A 19,356-nucleotide genomic window follows, 5' to 3' on the forward strand; every position below is an offset into this window, starting at 1 on the left:
TAAATATATCAAATTACAGATGTCCTAACTGATAAAAAAAAAAACATAACACACACAGAAATGTTTTATCTTTTGTTCTACAATCTGTTTGTATATGTTCGATGTTGCCGTGTTACCTGTAGCTGCTGCTCTTTATCGGCAAGAGTGGATGTGAGCCGCTGGATGGTCACCTCGTGGGCCTGCACTTTTCTTTTGGTCTGATCCAGCAGCTCCTGGTACTGGTGCTCCAGAGCACTCTCCCTGTCGCCGATCTCACCACTCAGCTTTTTGATCTGATTGTTCAGATCCTGGAGGGAGAAATGATAATACTGTTACAGAAAAAGCCAAAATTTGAATCATCACAATAAAAAAAAAAATGTATTGAGTATATGGATGGAACTATCAGGGTCTTACATTCAGGGCCTTGTCTCCCTTCTTCTTCTGCTGTTGCAGGTCCTCCAGTTCCACCTCCAGCTGGTCCTTTGCCTGCTGCAAGTCGGCCAGCTCTTGCTCCTTCCTGTCCAGGGCACGCTGTAGCTTTTGGGCTTCGAGTACCTTGGCATGGTGTTCCCCCTGGAGATGGGCCAGCTCTGTTTGCTTTTCCATTAATACATTTTGGTGTTCCTCTACACCCTGTGTGATACATGCAAGAAAATGTTTATCTTTACAGAAGCTGAAATGAATATATATCAATGAGATGGTGATAAAAAAATACCGCAGTTGCTATACTGTTCGATTTTCTACGTATAAAAGATGCTGTTACCTGGTATTTCTGCAGCTGGGCTTTATGTGCTGCTTCTCTCGCCTTAGCCAAAGCATCGTCCCTGTCCTCAATCTCATGACACAGCTCTGCAATCTGTGTAATACACACAAATGAAGAATGACAGACAGGTTGGTATTAGAGTATTGCATAACACAGAATACTGAGAGAACAGACATGTGAAGTCTGTCACAGTGAACAACTGTTATGGTCCCCAATAAAGCTAAATGGGTTCAGTGAAGAATGAATCTCACCTCTTTCTCCTTTTCTCTGAGGACCTGAGTGAGCCCCTGGATTGTTTTGTCTCGCTTCAGAGCATTTTTCTTCTCAGAGCTGAGTTCATCCTCCTTCTCATCCAACTTCACCAACAAGTTCTGTTGGCATGAAAGAAGGGATCTTATACAATGAAACATAGCAAACCAGACACAAATATTTGAAAGAGCAAAATGTCATCTTTGTGTACCTTGTTTTGATTTTGGGTATCCTCCAGCGTTTTAGTCAGAGACTCATTGGTGCTTTTTGTCCGGGTGAGCTCTTCAGTCAGCAGCTTATTGCAGGACTCCAATCGGCTAATCTCGCTCTGCTTCTAAATAAATCCAGAGAACACACAAAACGGGAAAGGGCAAAAGTGTTTTAATAGCAGCAAAGAGAGGCAAAACTGTTTTGTTCTACATTTCATTACTGATGCTAAAGGACTTTGCTCAGCTGGGGTTACTGAGAGGAGCTACCTTCACTCTGACAGGAGTGTACTCATCATCAAATTCCTCTGTCAGGTCATGAAGAGACTTCCATTCTGCCTCTTTGTGTCTGCGCCTCGCTCGGGTATTGTAAGGGCCGGTATTTAATCTCTTCAGGACAGGGATGTGGCTTCCTGCAGGAGCAATGATTTGCTGCTTGGAGATGCAACGTAGGAGCTGGATCAGGTCAGAGATCACAGAGGGTTGATTTGAGGAGCTGCGGAGCAGAGCTTTGGCCTGAGCCTTTCCTCCTGGGTCCTCAGTAGCACCACGTCTTGAAAAAAACAACTTTGGCTCTCTGATTTTAGGTTTGGCTGGGGGGTCTGGCGGAGTGTCTGAGGAAAAGTCTCTATTGAGGGACTGAAGCGAAGTGGAGCGACCTTTAAATCCAGATTTAGGCAGCATGCCCTTACGCTGGACAAGGTCCAGGTACATGCTCTGTGAATTGTGCCGTGTGCCTCGGAGACCAAAGCTCTTCAGAGAGCCATCGAGCCCTGCCGCTGATCCCAGCCTGTTGCTCTTGAGGCCTGAGCGCCCTGAGAATGACACTTTACTAGAAATTTGATCCAGACTCACGCACCTTTTCATGCGATTCACCAAATGACCACTTCCACTCTCGCTGAATTGCTGTCCTTCAGAGGCCAGCTGACACACAGCCTCATCATCAGGACTGCTCACCCCAGAGGACTTGCGTGGATTCTTCCAACCGGTGCTCTCCCTGGGACTTCCGACCAGGCCTCGGTTGTTTTTACTGTAGACATGGACGATGCACTGGATCAGGTGATCTTTCTCCGCTTGCAGCTTCTGGATCTGACTGCTGTGTTCTTCCTGCAGCTGGCTGATGTTGACATCACACTGTACCACCTTCTCCAACTGGAACACGCATTTCCCACAGAGGAACTCTCCACGGCCATCACGAGTCACCTCCCAGCCCAGCACATGGGACAAGATGACTTGTAGCTTCCTATTTGCTACCCCGCTGAAGATCCAGCGACACTGGCTTCCTACCACACGAACTCCACAAATACGGCACGGCTCTCTCATGGCACCTTAGATCTTTGGATTCCAGTCACCCACTTAAAACAAGTCCGAAAAGCATCTCACACACGCTGTCCACTGGCGTAACGGCCATCAGCTTGCCAACAGTGGAATAGCCATCTATCATTTTCTCTGAGTGCACCAGCAGGAGAAGCACAGAGGAGAATGACTGAGTGCAGGGCACTATAAGCCCTAAGCCTTTGATAATCCCTGCTCCCGCCTCTATTCCACTCTCCCCCACATATTCAATCAGATCAAATCCTCTAGGACTGCTGCAGTGATCTGTGTTATGTCCGGTGCCAAACCATCTCTAGAAAACATCCTCAAAAATGCCTTGAAAAGCAGGTATGAATGAAAGCCCCATACAGGTGCATCTTCGTGCGATGGTTGAAGATGGCAGCAGTCATTCACTATTACAGAGTCCATCCTGCCTGGCAGCACATCTAAAAATCCGCTTTAAAAATAGAGGAGGTGTTGTCTGGCAAACGTTGCTGTCAGGTAATCCATTAGACCTCTATCCAGGAGAGGACATTCTTCCTGCCATGCCCCAAAAGCACCGCTGGTAGAAAGATTGGGCCCAATTATTCAAAATGCTGTGAAAAACATGCAGCATATTCACTGACCAAACACCAGCAGGTAGACTGTTTATTCTCCTTTAATAAAAGAGGATGGACATAAATAACTCAGAGGGACCGTCTCCAGACAGCATGGTAATCCAGTCTTAACATTGTGACCCGAGTCCAGACGTCAAGGCCTGATGAGGAAACCGTGGACACTGACCAACGAGCAGCTCTCTACTGTACACGTCAACAACATATTACTTTCACCAAGAGGCTGCATAATGCTTAGTTGAACACTTTCAAACAGCACTGCATTAAAATACATAATATCAACCCAATAAAATGGGTTCAGATTTAGGATATGTGGCCCACAGAACTTAAAACCATATAGCTGGTATAAAGAACATACAGCAAGAGAATAATTTCCAGTCCTCCAAATACAGGTTTCCAATACATGTCCATTGTTTAGAGCCTAAAATGACATCTTCAAATTGCTTCTAATGTCCACGATGAAGTCCAAAAGCCAAAGACTCTTCATTTACTATAAGAAACGACAAGGAAAAGCAGCAAATCTTCACATACAAGAAGGTAGAAACAAAAATATTGCAGCTCTTTCCAAGATTAGAAGCACAAACAGGAGTACTCAGTCTCTTAACTGAAGCATGCAACAAAAATAAAGCAACACCAGGAGGCACAAGAGGGAAACAGCAAGTCATAAAGTGCCAAAGGACTTTTCCTGTGGTTCAACAGAACAACACAGGCGATCCTCTGAAGTTAACAGAACCTGCTTTGTACACACAGCATAAAACATAGCCTGTGTGTATCGGTTGGTCTGTGAGTGATTAGGTTTGATCGACAGTTAGTCAACTTTTGGTTTGAGGCAAGAAGATCTCTCAAACGGAATATGGGAAGTCTCCCACGGAGAAAGACGAAAACAAAAGGTAAAAAAAAAAATATGGGAAAATAGAAAGAATCCAACAAAGCTGAGTCTAAGCAGTCAGCCAGATGTCAGTGTCAGCGTACAGTAGTTATTTCAAGGAACACCAAAAAAAGTTTAAATGAAGAGGTCTCCACAACACCAACCTGATGATCTGGTGTTGTTCGGTCCTTCCCTCTATGTAACTCGTCCCTCAGTGCCTGGGAGACAGAGAGTAAAGAAGGCCACTTAAGCATCTTTTCAGATAAACTAAGCAGTGCTGACATAAGTCTTCGTTATCTAGTGGCTGAACAAAGCGCCATTAAAATTGAATTTCTCTGAATATATTGTACGTACTCCATAGAAACATATGACTTAAACCCAAAGTACCTCAGTTCAATAATTAGAGAGGTTTCGTTATCATTTCAGAGGTAAAGCTTCAAAATAACATATCTTTAGCAACGTACGAAAGTCATACCTCAAGTTCCTGATCTTTCTTGGCAATGAGATCAGACAGCTGTTTAACACCATCAGCTGATGGTGCATCTGTCCCTTGTTCGGCACTTTTCTTCTGATGGAGTGCAGCTTCCTGGTTCCTTAAAGTGATCTTGAGTTGCTCGATGATACTGGTGTGAGCAAAACAATAAAACAAAGTTAGATCTCAATCCAGAGAAAATACAACATATCAATCCCTGCTTGTCTCCAGTGTCCCTACTTGTCTTTGTCCTGCAGAGCCTGCTGCAGGTCTTGGACTGGGCTGGGGACGGGGGCGAAGGTGCTCTGTGGACCCAGGGCTTGGAGCTGCTTCTCCATGTTAATATTTCTACGCTTCTCCTGCTCGGCGATGGCTGCCATCTTCTCGACTTCTTCCTCTGCCGCTTGCAGAGACTAGCATGAGGCAAAAAGACAGAGTTAGAAAACTGATGAAACAATAACCGCCAATACTGATTAGCTTTCCTCAGCAGATCAAGTTAGAAATATATTACATGGGGCATGTTACAAATTATCTGGACAGTAACTGCAAAATTCACTTGGCTGAAACGATTTTTTGACTCACCTGTTCTAGGTCAGCTATCCTCTTGCTGAATGCCTCCCGGAGAGCATCCATCTCTCTTTGAGCCTGTTCTCTCAAACGATGGGGCTCTCCTGGTTCTCGACCAGCCAGACTCTCCAACGCTTTCCTGAAAAACCATCACGGGGGGGATATAAAGTCAGCGCCCATACACGTGTTCGCCACTGGGCTTCCACGACATCTTTGCGCCTCTTGTTTTGTAGAGGGAAGGATACTCACGATGCAGAAACGAGTAGCTCCTGTTTCTCTGCCAGCTCTCTCTTCATAGACTCCAACTCCACCTTCAGCTCAATGTTCTATAAAGGGACGATAAACACAAACAATTGAAAAATATTACTTTCTAGAGATAGTTGCATTGATAACATGAACAAATGCATAAATCTCAAGGTTTGTCTTGCAGTGTGCACATAAAGATAACATTCTTACATGATACTTTACTCCCAATAAAGAAGAAACGAGAAACACAAGAAGACCTAATGAGACCCGGAGATTCCACTGTGCCTACATCACACTCGAACTACAATGAAAAGGCGAGGCAGCTGTTCTAAGATCATAAATGTGCCATTTTGGTCGAAAAACTAAATCCAGCTGTTGTTGCGGCTGATGTTGAGATCTTAATTAGTCCCGGTAGGAAACGCTGAGTCACATGCAGCATCAAGGCGCTGAGGGGGCCACATAAATGCATGACATCGACATAGAGACTGGCACACATTTTGCATACTAAATAAAATACCCCACCGTTTTGAATATGTCCTCAGTCGAGTCGTCACATTTCTGCTGCATGCGCTCCTCCATGAAGTAAATGCGCAGCTTCAGGTTAAAGTTCTCTTTCTTCAGGGCTGTGATTTGCTGTGGGGCGAATGACAACACTTTATTATCCAGGAAAATAACGCAACGACAAACTACGTTTTTATGGGAAAAGCTTTTTTAAAACCTTTTAGTCTATCTCTAACCCAAAATGTACTTGAAGCATTCAGTTTACTCGTATTTAAAAAGAAAACATGGTTCAGACAAATAATCTGGGTCAAAGAAAAACTGCGGTTAAGCACTTTATCTGTGGAAAATCTCCAGACAAGATGTTTACATGGCAGAAAAAGGACCCGGTGTGTGTGGTTATTGTTAAAATGAAGGGAGGCCTTCATGCTTGCATGTGTGTCCGGGTGCAAATGTGTGTGAAGTGGACTGTGCATCATTGTGCTGCAGGCTCAGAACATCCTACATCTGGTAATGGGGGTTGGGTAGACTGTGGAAGGGAGGAGGTAAAAGTCTGGACTCCCTCCGTAAACCTCCGATAGTGCAGCCAGCCTGGCAGCACAGGCCAGAAAAATCTGAGCGTGCATTCCACTCAAACACTCAAATATATGGTTTCAGCTCACCTCAATCCAACTCCTACACACACACTTATCATCACTAAATCTCCATAAATGGTCAGTGTAGCTTGGTTTCCAGTCAGACTGAGGTTCGGGTTTAATAAATCAAAATACCCTGTGTGTTGTAGTGGAGTAAATTTGGCTTTATAACCTCATACTGCTGTGCTCATCGTTTCAGTCTTTTAATAGTTGATGGCATAAAGATGAAAGTAAAACACAAGTCATTATCATAAGAGTTTTATGCGTTATGAAATGGGCTTCGGACGATCCGAGAAACATGAATCACGGCTGCAATTAAATGAACACACAGCCGCTTGATACACATCACTCACGTTCTCATAGTCCTTCATGGTGAGAGCTTTGATCGGGGACATCTTGTCAGGGAAGCACGGAGCTGTAAAACAACAGAGGGATGCAATTTTACTCATTTGAGTCACAACGATACTATGTTTTTAAGAGCATGGAGAATCTTGCCGGCTGACAGGAATTACTCAGCTGTCATGATTTATTTTAGAAAGATAAAGAGAAAGACAAAGCTGACATTCAGCTTTTAGAGAGCTGCCCTGTTCAGACCAGTTTAAAGCGGCACACAGCTGATCATGTAACACGAGTCAACAACACATTTCACAACACTACCTCCAGGTTCTCAGTTTGACAGCCTGACGGGAAGAGCTTCGTCACCTCTTACATTTGTACCACTTGCTTGTCTTTGTACATTTTATTTATAAATCAGAGTCGTGTTGTTCTCCGCGTTGACTTCAGCGTATAATGCTCTTGTATTCAATGTAAACAAAAATCCAGGTTGGGTATCATTCAGAAATTGTGGGTACCGGTGTCAATACAAACTTAGGAGTCTTGTACATGACACAAACGAGCAATAATTGGCAGCAGATTTTGATTATCCATTTATCATTTTATCACCTACAAACTCCAAACAGTCCTGGTTTCTCTATGTGAGGATTTGGTACATTTATTTTGCATGAGCTGAACATTATTCAAAAATGAAAATACTGACTGCATTCTGGAAAATAGCTTATACACACAAATTCATCATAGAGATAGCTATCAACTGTATGAAATGATCTCTTGACATCTTTATATCTTCATACCTTTTATTTACATAATGCTACAAGCGTGTTTGCCCTGGATGTCTCTGTGTATTTGTCCATATGAGCGACGTGACAGAAAGCCACAGATGCTGACCTATATCTATAAATCAGTTGTTTACTGGCTTGCATGTTTTGTTAGAGCCCTGAGTATATTGTTGGCACACTACAAGAGCATGACAATAAATTAGAGCCAGGATTAGCTCATTAACATCATCCAGTTAATCCCTTATCACAGCTTTGGAGACACAACTGTGGGAGGTCACACAGCAACGATTCAGCAGCAGTATTAATTAATACACGGGGGGGGGGGGGGGGGGGGGGGGGAAGCAACCGGCGCCAGAGAAAGGAAAACACAAGAGAGAAGAAAAAAAAGTCTTACTGTACCTGTCATGCTGTCTGTGGAATATTCTCCAGCATCTATGGAGTCTGGCAGTCCGCAGCTAGGGACAGAATCGTTAGGTTAGTGATGCTGCCAAGTCACTACGATTACGTGAAAAACCATCACTGTTACGTTTTCAACTAAGACAATTCACACAAATCTAAAAAAATCACAGCAACCACAGCAAGGGCTGCTCTCTGTCCGCGCTCATAGCACACACATATACAAATTATTATGGTTTTCCTACATCACAATTGCGCCGTGTTTATGGATTACTCACGCTGGCCAGTTCCACTGAGCCTGAAGAACGCTCCATAAATAGCTTGAGAATGACTCTCTGCCTCATTTACATCCACTCTGGCAGAAGACCCTTCAGCGCGTGTGTGTGTGTGTGTGTTTGTGTGTGTGCGAGACCATGTGCCAGTGGCAGCCTAGCTTTCGTATTCAGACGGACAGAGGGAGAGCAAACAGAGAATCCAATGGACGGAGAGGGCTTTCTTTGGTACACAAGAAGACCACTGTGTCTCTGATCAGCTAAGCATCACACAGTGACGGGACGACGGTGACACTAACCGACAAGGCACAAAGCACCAAACATCAGCAACACACATCTGGATCACAACAGACGCAAACTGAACCGGAGTTGTACCACCACAACACAAATATATCACTTTCACATGTAGCAGTAATTCAATTTATTAAGAATTAGTGCGTGAAATTCTCCTGACATATCTGGCTTTCAGACGGATACATGAACAACAACGAAAACATGAACTACTTGGTCCCAAGCTCATGTTCCTCAACCCTGACCCTTGTGTCTAATAATATATTGTCTAGCATTGAACAACTTCCTCCCATACCTCCCCTGGCACTGGGAGCACAGTCCCTCTGTTGCTTCTCTGGTTTATTCCCTTAATGAAGCTTTACGGCGCCAGCATGGTTTGTTCATATCAGATTGTACTTAAGCTAAGCATTGTAAGAAAACAACATTTTCTCACAAAATGATAAATATATATACATACAGGAAGAAGTGCAAATTACATTTTCGTAAAACAGGTCTGGTTTATTGTCTGGCTTGTTGTCATCATCACTTGAGACCCTTTCAAAATAATACCATGACTGTTAGATGTTTTGTATCATATCAGTGCTGGGCAATATGTGCTTGAAACAATATTGCAATATTTGAATGTCAAATTGCAATATACAATAATTATATCGATACTTTGAGATATTTTCACAAACCTTCATCAATGCTAGGACTGAGCAACAAAATCAAATATCACAATATTTTTGAGAGAATACCTCGATATTGATACTGTAACAAAATGTAATAATGACTATTGGTACTTTAAAGATGTAATATGTAACAATTTCAGTTATAAATCCTCAAAAATTTAACTTATCAACCGGATGTGAAGAAATAAGAGTTTTGATGTTATATCAAAGATGTCTACACAATACTGTTGCAGGGATAGTTCTTGGATTTAGATGCTAACGATGCTAGCCCTTAGCCATTTTGTACCTCAACAGGTTATAGCCCGTTAGTAAATAAACTCAACACTCCCTCAGCACAGTGTCAGCCAACGGCAGCGTAGAGTGTGAATTTGACAAGCTGCCAATAACACGGAGCTTTTAAAAAAAAAATAACTGTCAGTAATGTGGATATAATGACGTAAAGCAGGGGATAAGAACAAGCAACAGTCCGGTAAATTCAGCAAGTTACATGATTTTTCAGGGAAGGACGACACTTACGTCATATCATGATCTAACAATATCCAAAACCTAAGATGATGCAGAGTCTCGTATCATTATAATCATAAACAGTGATATCCGCCTATTGCCCAGCCCTCATATGAATCACATGAATATGGCTCTGTGGCTCTGGGAACTATATACATATATGAATATGTACACTAGACATACATTTCATTATGAGTTTCTAGTGTCAGGCTGCAACCATAAACCATAAAGACATGTCTCTTCCCCATCGTTGTTCTGCTTTGGCACGAACCCTAACCTTTATACTACAACGTTAACCAACACGGCATTAAAATAACACACTAGATTACAGTAGAGAAAAGATGACACAAAGACAAACAGACAACAACAAGAAAAAAAGACCTAAGGCTGCTTTAACTTCAGAGTGTTTGTTTGTGTATTTAATGTCAGAGCGGTCCTACATCACATATGTGACACAGTGGAAAGCACAGGATGAAGAATGTGAACAGCAGAAGCATGATAATCCTCTCCAAAAACCTGACTTTCCATAAAAATACGCTGTCAATTGTTGCATCACTGAGGTTTCACATGCCAAGCAACCCCTTCCTGTGTTAATGGAGAGGAAGCACTCAGCAGCAGAAGCCATGATAACAGCAAAAGCTCCGAACACAAACACACGAACACAGCTTCCATAGAAACCACCGCAGATGAAAACTCTCTCATAAAGAATCGATGACACTGAAACAAATCTGTCAGTGGTATTGACACCGACAGATGTTTTGTCAGTGCTGCACTTGTAGACACCCCTCCGGCCCAGCACCCAGTGGAAACACTGTCGGAGCCTGTAAACACTGACTTCCTCTTTTTCTTCTCATTTTTGTTCAGCTGCCAGATACAAACATGGAACCAGAATATCACTGACAGCAGTAAATGGAAAAAAAAAAAAACACCAAACAACAATAACTGAAGAGATGTATAAACTAAAAGAGCAATGTGAATCAGGTTTCAGAATTACAGAATAAGTAATTCACACCACACATATCAGCTAACGTCTTGGATTACTGAGGCACGCTTACCACCTGGATGACCGCTTGTAAGCAGGAGGACGCGGCGGGGCTAGGTCACTTTCAAAAAGGACGCTACAAACTTGAACACAAGGGTGCTATATCTAGCTTCTTTTTTTTTTTTTTCCAGTGGAGCAGAGGGAGCTACAGACTAGCGAAGCCCATCCAGCGACAGATAATAACTCACAGTTCACCTACCACAGTCACTCTCTTCTCTGGTGTCACGCAGGATGAGAAAGACATAAAAACGTCATGTTAACTCCTCAGTTTGTGCAGAGAGTGCAGGGGGAGACGTCGCCGCTGCTGCTTGCAGGCTGAACCCCCTCTGAAAAAAAAGGACTGCCTCTGATAATTTCCGCTTTCTTTCGCTATCACAATGACAGGTCAACACAAGCCGACCTACCGATCGCAGCAATATCACGGCGACAACCAATGAGCCGAATATGATTTATAACGGAAATAACTACTGCTAGTTGAAGCATGGCAGGCTTAGCGTACCAATGTTTGCACTGCACTTTTGGTGTCTTAGTGCAGTATAAATCAGTGTGCTCTGGCCCCCAGTTTTTCTTGTTTTTCCACATTTTTGAGGCTGCGTGAAACTGTTTTTATCTTCAATGTAAGGATGTTGCCAATCTTGATTAAAACGCTGACATTATTCGTGTACTAAAGTGTGATACATCCATCTAGTAGTCAGTCAAATACGTTGCTGCGGATCCAGGAGCAACCTATTGATCACTTTCAATGTAACGTTAGCTAACTACTAACTTATTACCAGGTTAGCTCACGAGAGTAACTTCAGTTTTTTCCCCAAAGTAATCTACTACACCGTCGAAACCGATGTTACAGCTCGTAAGTTAGCTAGCTGTTATTAAATCGTTATGTTAGCGTTTAATGTTAATTTTCACAGATCAATTCGATGTGTGACATCCAGATGTCAGTTGACCTACTAATTTACAACCTGGAAAATAAACAAGACAAACAGCTAGCTTTCTGTCGTTAGTTGATTCCTTATGAGACAGAAAGCTAATTACCAGTGGTGGCTAATTCAGTACAGCGCAAATGTTATATCATATAAGTTACATGACAACTCGAGTGCTTCTGCGTTGTTCCAGTTAATAGTCATGGCCCGCGTAGCGGTAACTAGTTATTGCTTTCGGATTAACTGTGTTAGCTACAACGTACAGCAGTGCCCTTACAAGCTAGCGTTAGCCAGCTCGCTAGCTTTTGTTGGTGGGTTTACCTCCCGTTGATGTCCACGGGGAGCGTCACATCGTCCCCCACGACGGAATCCATGACACCGGTTGAGTTATTTAGTGTGCTCTCCAGAATAATAAGGCATTTTACAGATCAAACGGAGCGTAAACTTCGAAAAGCGGGACGGAATTCAAAATAGTCCAGGCTACCGCCATCATGATATGGTAAACGTCACCATTGTGCACGTTGGAAACTGGTGAGGCATTCAGGCTGTGTTGGAAATATTTGCCTTGTTGACTGCAACACGACAGTGTGTGGCGTAAAAAGAGGAATATGAGGATGTAAAGCTACATAAACACAGACTATATGTCATCATTATTGTAAATTCTAGCTAGTTATTTGTTCAAAACGATACTTGAATGCAGGTTTATTGTTTCCGATTGAAACATCAGAATTTCGAGTAGAGGAAATGCAGCATGAAACTGGGTGGATACTGGGACCAAGTGATTGGCCAAAACAAACATTTGGGGGCGGGGCATGGAAGCTCAAAAATAAAGTCGCTGTCCGATGAAGAATTTGCTCCTGCCATGAACTCATGTTACCGCCTCTGACTACACACTTTTAAGAGAAAATGACGTGATTCTATTTAACGGGCCCATGCATCCATATCTCCTCGACTTATAAACATCATCACGATATAAAGTATAGATAAACTGCATAATTACATTGCTTAGAATAGAGGGGCATACATCTGTGCCCTGTTATAGTCATGCATACTCAACAAAATATACGTAAATAAAAAGGATTTATAGCTAAAGCAGTGCAAAACTTAATGGTGTGTTGACATTTTCATCAAAGAGTATTTTTAAGGATAATTTGTATGTGTGTGGCGAGTGTGTTGGGTGTGTTGCTCTGAGTAATTAACGTTGGCTCCTCTGAAAAACTAATTATAGCATTTAGTAGATATCCAGTAAACAGTAACGACTACTGTCTGTCTGGGTGTTCACCTATTTAGCCAAGCTCAGGAAACATCTGCAACCTGTAACCAGCTGGTTCAACCGCGCATGAAAGTCATTCAGAAAACAACAGCGACATCAAGCGGTGTAACTCTTAATTTCAGCCCGGATCTAGTGAAGTTTCAAAATGAACTCCAAATGAACCATGATGGAGGTTTTTTTTGCTCTTCCTTTAGATGCAGCATGTGAGTTTTGCCTTCACCAATCTGATGTTTCTAAGCAGATATGCTTGTGTGATCAGTCTGCATTCAGATACAGACACGCACTCATGGATGTGACACTGGTGTCCGAGGCAAACACACAGTGATGACTATCATTATGAGTTCATCTGAAACACCCACCACTCCCTTTTCATCTTAACTGGTTCAACCCAAGCAGGCCGAGCAATGTGGGCTGACTACTCCTGGCCTCGGACTCCAAGAGGCCCCAAAAACCTCATTGTACTATGAGGTATGCGGTCATTTTATTAATTGTGGATTTGTGACGGGATTTGCACCATTACAGTATAAAATCAGCCTAGGGCCCCGCAGTGTTAGGTTAGGTTAGCTCTGTTTCAAAATCTAGTCAAACTGGCATGAGAGTTTTTGCTTTGGGTTTGCTGTGCTCACGTGGTACACATTCTAGGTGCAATCTAATTTAAAGCAACTCTGCCCCGCCTTACTTTTGAAACAGGTGTAGAGAAGGACAGCTGATTTGATTGATTGATACTGCAAAGGTGGTAAACAATATATATATATATATATTAGGGCTGTCAAACGATTAATTTTTTTAATCGCGATTAATCGCATTTTGTCCATAGTTAACTCGCGATTAATCGCAAATTAATCGCAATTTTTTTTGCACATTTTTTTCTGTTCTAAATGTACCTTGATGTATTTTTTAATGTGCTTAATACTTTTAACAACATAAGAAAGGGCAAATATGCTTGCATTATGAAAATTTTTTTTCAACACTTCAAATCATGCAGGAAATAAAAGGCCTTTTTTGTTGTCTGCTTTTGGCGGGGGGCTCTCTGCATCTGCCGTGTGTTTGGCTTGCAACTGATATTTGAGACTCAATGTACTTCGATGGTAACTCATTTCATGTCGATAGTACATGCAGATAACTTTTGTCCTATCGACCGAACCATCTGGCTGTTTTGAAAGTAGTTTGCCGTTCATACCGTAAATGACCAAATAATATACGGGTTTCAATTATCCACAGGGTCCCTTTAAACGCCGGTGCAGATGTATATTTTGGTAAATAACCGCCGGTTCCAAATAAATGTCGGGTCTAATTTTTTATTTTTTAAAAATTAAGGAAGAAGACCTGTCCACTGACACTGCACGTTTTTCTTCTTCGCCTTTTTCATGCAGTGTGCTGCTTTCTGTCAGTCAGTATCACACTGATGATCACCATGGCTCCGGTGCAGCAAAACAATAAAAAGTACCACTTGAAATTCAAACTTTCTGTCGTAAAATATGCAGAGGAAAACTCGGGAGAAGCAGCCGCTAGATGTTTCTCTGTCGACCAGAAGAGAGTGAGAGAAACGGAGCTTGAGCGTCTGTCCGAGGAGGACAGCAACAGGACCAGGCTGCCTGCTGGAGGAAGGAAGAAGGCTAGCGAGGAGCCTGAGATAAACATGCGGGGATGAGTTATCAGCAAACGGGCACGCCATGAGAGAGTGTCCCACAAAATGATCAGGGTGATGGAGAAACAAATGTCCGCCACCGTGAGTGACAGCAGAGATGAGGAGTTTGCAGCGAGTGCTGGTTGGCTGAATCGTTTCCTCCGCCGCAACAACTTCACTTACAGGAGGATGCCAGAGAATTCACCGAGAAGCTGGAGAAGTTTGTGACATTTTCATCCAGGATTATTGTGAGGAAGGAATTAAACGCCTGTCCCAAATTGCCTTTTGGTCTGTTAAGTGATTGAAACAACTAAACCCCCCGGCTATTATTTGGTATTTTACGGTAAGTCCTTTCTCAATTTCCTCACTTTTCAGTCCACCGTGTTTTTCCCGAACCGCCAACCCTGCTGCTTCTTCTGCGTTATTAACGCGTTAACTTTGACAGCCCTAATATATATATATATTTTTTTTTTTTATCAAGAGATAGTACTTGTATAGCCCAAGAAAATGTCACAAATGCACAGAAAATGGTTTTGAATGCAATTTACTGAAGGCGCTTCCAACAATAGTCAAATATGAACAACGTAAACCAACAAGGCGACCTGAGAGGGCGACCACGACCACTACAGGAGAACAAGCAGCCGCTTCACCCGCTGGTCCCAGACCTGTGTGCTGCAGCACAGAGAGAACTGAGGGTTCTTTCACCTGCAGCACGTTTACACTCTGAATGTAGAAGTGTTAGTAAACAGGGCCTTGATGGTTGTGTGTGAAACTGTTTGAACTTTGACCTTTGAAAGTTGTGTATGGCGTCGTGGAAAGGTGACTGTACACCTACACTGAGATCAATCAGCACTCTGTGTGTGTGTGTGTGTGTGTGGTGTGTGTGTGTACAGCTTCGATGGAAATATGAATAAAGGCAATATTTCCCTTTTTCTAATGTTGGAAAAGTCATAAAATTTCAAGTTTAAAAAACAACATTCAAGGCGTTTTCTCCACTGATAAACACAGTTCCGGGTCATTTTTGACCCGAAGACAACAGGAGAGTTAAACTGTCTGTAATTTATTTTATTTTTTGTGGGTATTCCAGCTTATCAAATAGTTGTAAAGTAACAATCCACACACAAATTGAAAGTATTTATTGAACAAATGGACACTGAACAATGAATAAACAGTAGACAGATAAAGGATGTTGGCACCAGAAATGGTCTCGCTCAGAGTTTGATGACTTACTGTATTTGGCTGATATTTTCCAAACAGGCTTTAATTATTAAAAAGGCAACAGAAAATCTTTTGCTCCGAGTCATGTGTACAAATGTGAGGTATTCTTAGCTCGTTTTTTTTAAATGTCTACAACAGATTTACAAAAAAAGAAGAAACATTTTTCACATATTTGCATAATTTCTTTAAAACACAAGTTATAGTATAGCACAGAGTCCTGGTACAGTACATGGTTGGTTATTATCATAGAGGAAAAAAAACAACATAAAGCAAAAAAAAAAAAAAAAAATTAAAAAAATAAAAGATAATTAACATTGCAATAAATTTGTTCTCTGGAGCCCCAAATTTACACATAAAAAAATCTATAAACTCCAAGACCAGTTGGGCGAACTGATATATAAAGTTGTCAGAAAGAGTAGTATTGCTTCAACCAACAGAAATTTGCTCAGTCTGCAACCACGGTAACAACATTAAATAACATTAAATTAGCAAGAGGGGATCCACTGTATACAGCAAGGTTTGCACAATTATACACACTTGTGTCCAGCTACAACGAAGAAACTTTTTATTTAATTAGAACTATCTCAACTACTTGTGTTTCTAAAAAATATTACATACAGCTGTTGGGGGGCTTTGTACAGAGAAAAAGGAATCTTTATTCTTAAACAATACTTCAGACCCTGTGATTTATACTGGATACAAAAACGAGGAATCTGTTTTTTTGGTGTTTAAAATTTCTTTTCAAATTGAAAATAAGCATCTCTGTAAAATGCAGCGTTGAACAATAAAGAAGAGACGGCTTACTATGTCCTTTTGGATGGGATATTACCATTATAGTGCACTATGGAAGCTATGGCAATATATTATACAGACTTTTTTAAAAATTCATCTAAGCAAAGCATGCACTATAAACATCAGAATATTTGAGCAAAGTGGTGTAATTACAGCACTATGGTTAGCACCTTAGATAACTTACTTACTAGCACCATGCATTAAAAGAGAGAGGATGGGACAGAAGAAGGGGAGGGGGGGTAGTTTTTGGATTCATGGACCCACTCTCCTCTCTCCTGTGGCTCAGTTCTCCTCTGTACCTGTAGTCTGTCTACTGTAAGTGGGGTAGAAGAAGAGACTCCTGGTCCCGTGTGGTGCTGAGCAAATAATAATTATTAACCTCCTGTCTTTAATCATAAGTAAGGAAAGAAGGATGCCTGATTTCACACTCCACAGTTGTAGAGAAATTAATAAAACACTACTGAGAACTAGAGCTCCATACCCTTTTCTTTACTCTGACCTCTAATCTCCACAACTGCAGATATTCCCCCTAATCATCAGTGGCATCCGGTTCAATAATGTAAGAATAGTAAGTATAGCAAATAAGTATTTAATGCACTGACTCTCCATGTTGGACGGCTTGCGTGCATCAGTTTGTGGCTTCAGACGTTACTGAGAGCTGACTGAGTGCCACCAGGTTTTTTCCCGCATAAGAGAGGAAAGTGAAAGTTTCCCATTTGGAGCACCAGTAAAATACAGATGTGACCTCTCCTCAGTTTGCCTCTGGATTCATTCACACGGGCAAGATCACGAGGAGACGAGCACCGATAGCAAATAAAAATGGCACCCCTGAAAAATCCTTCCATATAAGTTTAAAATATCAAATTATCTTCTCATTTTCTATTGCACTTGAAGATTATTTCTTTACATAAGATATACATGTATAAAAGTTAATAATAAGCATACTTATATATGTACATTTAACTGATCCCAATTACTTTAACTCCTCTCTTCTAACAGAATTGAATTCCTGGTATTTCCAAAATAAAAGTACACACAGTATACAGACTGTATACAGTTAAAAAAATAAGTTACTCTAATGTCCGCTGATTAACTTGGCCTTGGTCTCCCTTCACTTAGCAATGTTCTAGAGAGAATGTGTGGCATAGAGCCTTTTTTTTTCTCCAAGCAGGCGTACATATGGAGATCCTTCTTGGAGAGCGTGAAGAAGCTAATAGTGCAAGAACTCCCCTGCTCCACCTCAGCTCTTCTGTGTCCCCCCAGCTCCGTGTGCTTCCTCCCTCTGTGTCTGCAGTCCAATGGGAGTTGAAGCAGGATCTGTTTGGAGGGGAGGCTTGTACTCGCTTGGATTGGAGGAGACTGCTCCGATCTCCACGCCTGCAAGAGGGTGTCACCTAAGGGTGATGATCCATCCCTCCACCGCCAGACGACTTACACCACAACCCTCACAGGAAGCAAACAGGACCTACTTCTAAATGGTAATGTGAGCCAGGAGAGGTGTCGGGGAGGTTGAAGACGTCAACCACAGGGAGCAGGGTGGGATCCAGGGAGTGGAACACAAAATGGGTCTGGTGCCAGCGACCATCTTTTACCTGGAACACAGATGCACATGACATTATTCAGTCCACAACATGAACAAGACAAGCAGGACAACAAGTCTGAGAGTGAAGATAGACGCCAACTAAAGGGCAAAAGTCATCATGTCTTACCCAGCAGGAGTCTTCTAGGACTTCTGGCTCGAGCTCTCCTCCCACCTCGAACACCTCCCCGCTCCAGGCCTTGAACCTCACAGACCCCTGGTCAGCCGGTTGATCCTCAGCTGACCTCCAAATGGAGAAGTTCAGGCAGTGGATGACGACGTGCTGCACTGCCTCTGAGCTCAGCAGGTGGACGAAGTTCAACTGGACACGGCCAACGCTGATTGTTGGCTGCTCAAACAGACATAACAGGCGCTTGTTAACAAGTCTGGTATGTGCTCATGTGTAATGTTCATTCTTCGTTGATGACATTGTGACGTGTTATTATGTCTTAGTTACCTTGGATGCTGTTATTGGTTTTAGGCAAGTCTGTCCACCTCCTGTAAAGTTGCAGGAGACTTCTATTGTATCTGACGAGCAGCCCAGGTTGGGGTCAATCCAATAAGTGCCTGAAAGTGTAAACACATTCTGGATTATTTCTCTATTCAAACATTACATTTCTTACCATCGCTTTCTCCTACCCAAGATGCGCATCCTCACCATCATTTAACTTCTGTTCACAGCTGTGCAGGTCCCTGCAGATGCGGGCGGGATTGTCCCGAGTGCCCAGTGGGTTCTTCAGGCTCTGGATCAGGTTACTGAGGTAGTGGAGGGTCTTATAGATCTCTGCACCCTGGTCCAGCATTGGCAGATCCATTACCGGCTTCTTCTGGGGGACAGACAAAATGATGAGCTTTGCAAAATATGAAGACATAATACAGAAAGATGGTGATGCCATTACACTACCGACCTCAGTCCTAAGTGGGATGTGTGAATCCATGAACAACACACCATCTTCTCTCTGCAGCAAAATAAGAAAATCTTATTAAACCAGTGTTGGTGTACACATTACAATATATTTGTTCAGCCATATTGGATTTAATGAAAGTAGCAAACATAACATGACTTACAAATGACAGAGGGATACCGGGGCGACCCTAAGAAGAAAAGAGGTATTTAGACAATGAATCACGAAACCGAAATTGTGATTACCCGACCTATGAAACTTTTATTGGTTTTGGTTAAACCTATAAAAGTGCAAACTTACTGGAAGTCCAGGGGGTCCACGAGGTCCAGGAGATCCCTAA

General features: G+C 42.3%; 2 protein-coding genes across 16 annotated transcripts in view; both read right to left on the bottom strand.

Moving 5' to 3' along the window:
• Nucleotides 1–12,145, bottom strand: part of cdk5rap2 (CDK5 regulatory subunit associated protein 2) — a 33,862-nt gene extending 21,717 nt beyond the window's left edge. For 5 of the 14 annotated variants that reach the window (XM_030435354.1, XM_030435359.1, XM_030435355.1 and 2 more), the window contains exons 1-6: nucleotides 1,468–2,663; nucleotides 1,203–1,325; nucleotides 994–1,113; nucleotides 743–835; nucleotides 394–612; nucleotides 117–287 (exon numbers count right to left, since the gene is read on the bottom strand). In XM_030435354.1, coding sequence (XP_030291214.1) covers nucleotides 117–287; nucleotides 394–612; nucleotides 743–835; nucleotides 994–1,113; nucleotides 1,203–1,325; nucleotides 1,468–2,520 — 1,779 coding nt within the window. In that variant the 5' untranslated portion in view covers nucleotides 2,521–2,663. Of the gene's footprint in view, nucleotides 1–116; nucleotides 288–393; nucleotides 613–742; nucleotides 836–993; nucleotides 1,114–1,202; nucleotides 1,326–1,467; nucleotides 2,665–4,157; nucleotides 4,212–4,468; nucleotides 4,617–4,705; nucleotides 4,879–5,047; nucleotides 5,172–5,281; nucleotides 5,359–5,800; nucleotides 5,912–6,764; nucleotides 6,827–7,925; nucleotides 7,982–8,200; nucleotides 8,587–10,715; nucleotides 10,829–10,901; nucleotides 11,910–11,943 lie in introns of those variants that run through there. The other 9 variants (XM_030435357.1, XM_030435356.1, XM_030435362.1 and 6 more) reach the window with 8 other exon arrangements.
• Nucleotides 12,146–15,643: 3,498 nt separating this feature from the next.
• col27a1a (collagen, type XXVII, alpha 1a) overlaps nucleotides 15,644–19,356 on the bottom strand; it is a 76,258-nt gene continuing 72,545 nt past the window's right edge. The window contains exons 55-61 of one of the 2 annotated variants that reach the window (XM_030436091.1): nucleotides 19,317–19,352; nucleotides 19,180–19,206; nucleotides 19,020–19,070; nucleotides 18,770–18,935; nucleotides 18,569–18,678; nucleotides 18,242–18,460; nucleotides 15,644–18,124 (exon numbers count right to left, since the gene is read on the bottom strand). In XM_030436091.1, the coding sequence (XP_030291951.1) occupies nucleotides 17,978–18,124; nucleotides 18,242–18,460; nucleotides 18,569–18,678; nucleotides 18,770–18,935; nucleotides 19,020–19,070; nucleotides 19,180–19,206; nucleotides 19,317–19,352 (756 nt within the window). In that variant the 3' untranslated portion in view covers nucleotides 15,644–17,977. Of the gene's footprint in view, nucleotides 18,125–18,241; nucleotides 18,461–18,568; nucleotides 18,679–18,769; nucleotides 18,939–19,019; nucleotides 19,071–19,179; nucleotides 19,207–19,316; nucleotides 19,353–19,356 lie in introns of both variants that reach the window. The other variant, XM_030436090.1, reaches the window with a different exon arrangement.

The sequence above is a fragment of the Sparus aurata genome, chromosome 12, assembly GCF_900880675.1.
Source record: "Sparus aurata chromosome 12, fSpaAur1.1, whole genome shotgun sequence".
In the NCBI taxonomy this organism is placed as follows: Eukaryota; Metazoa; Chordata; class Actinopteri; order Spariformes; family Sparidae; genus Sparus; species Sparus aurata.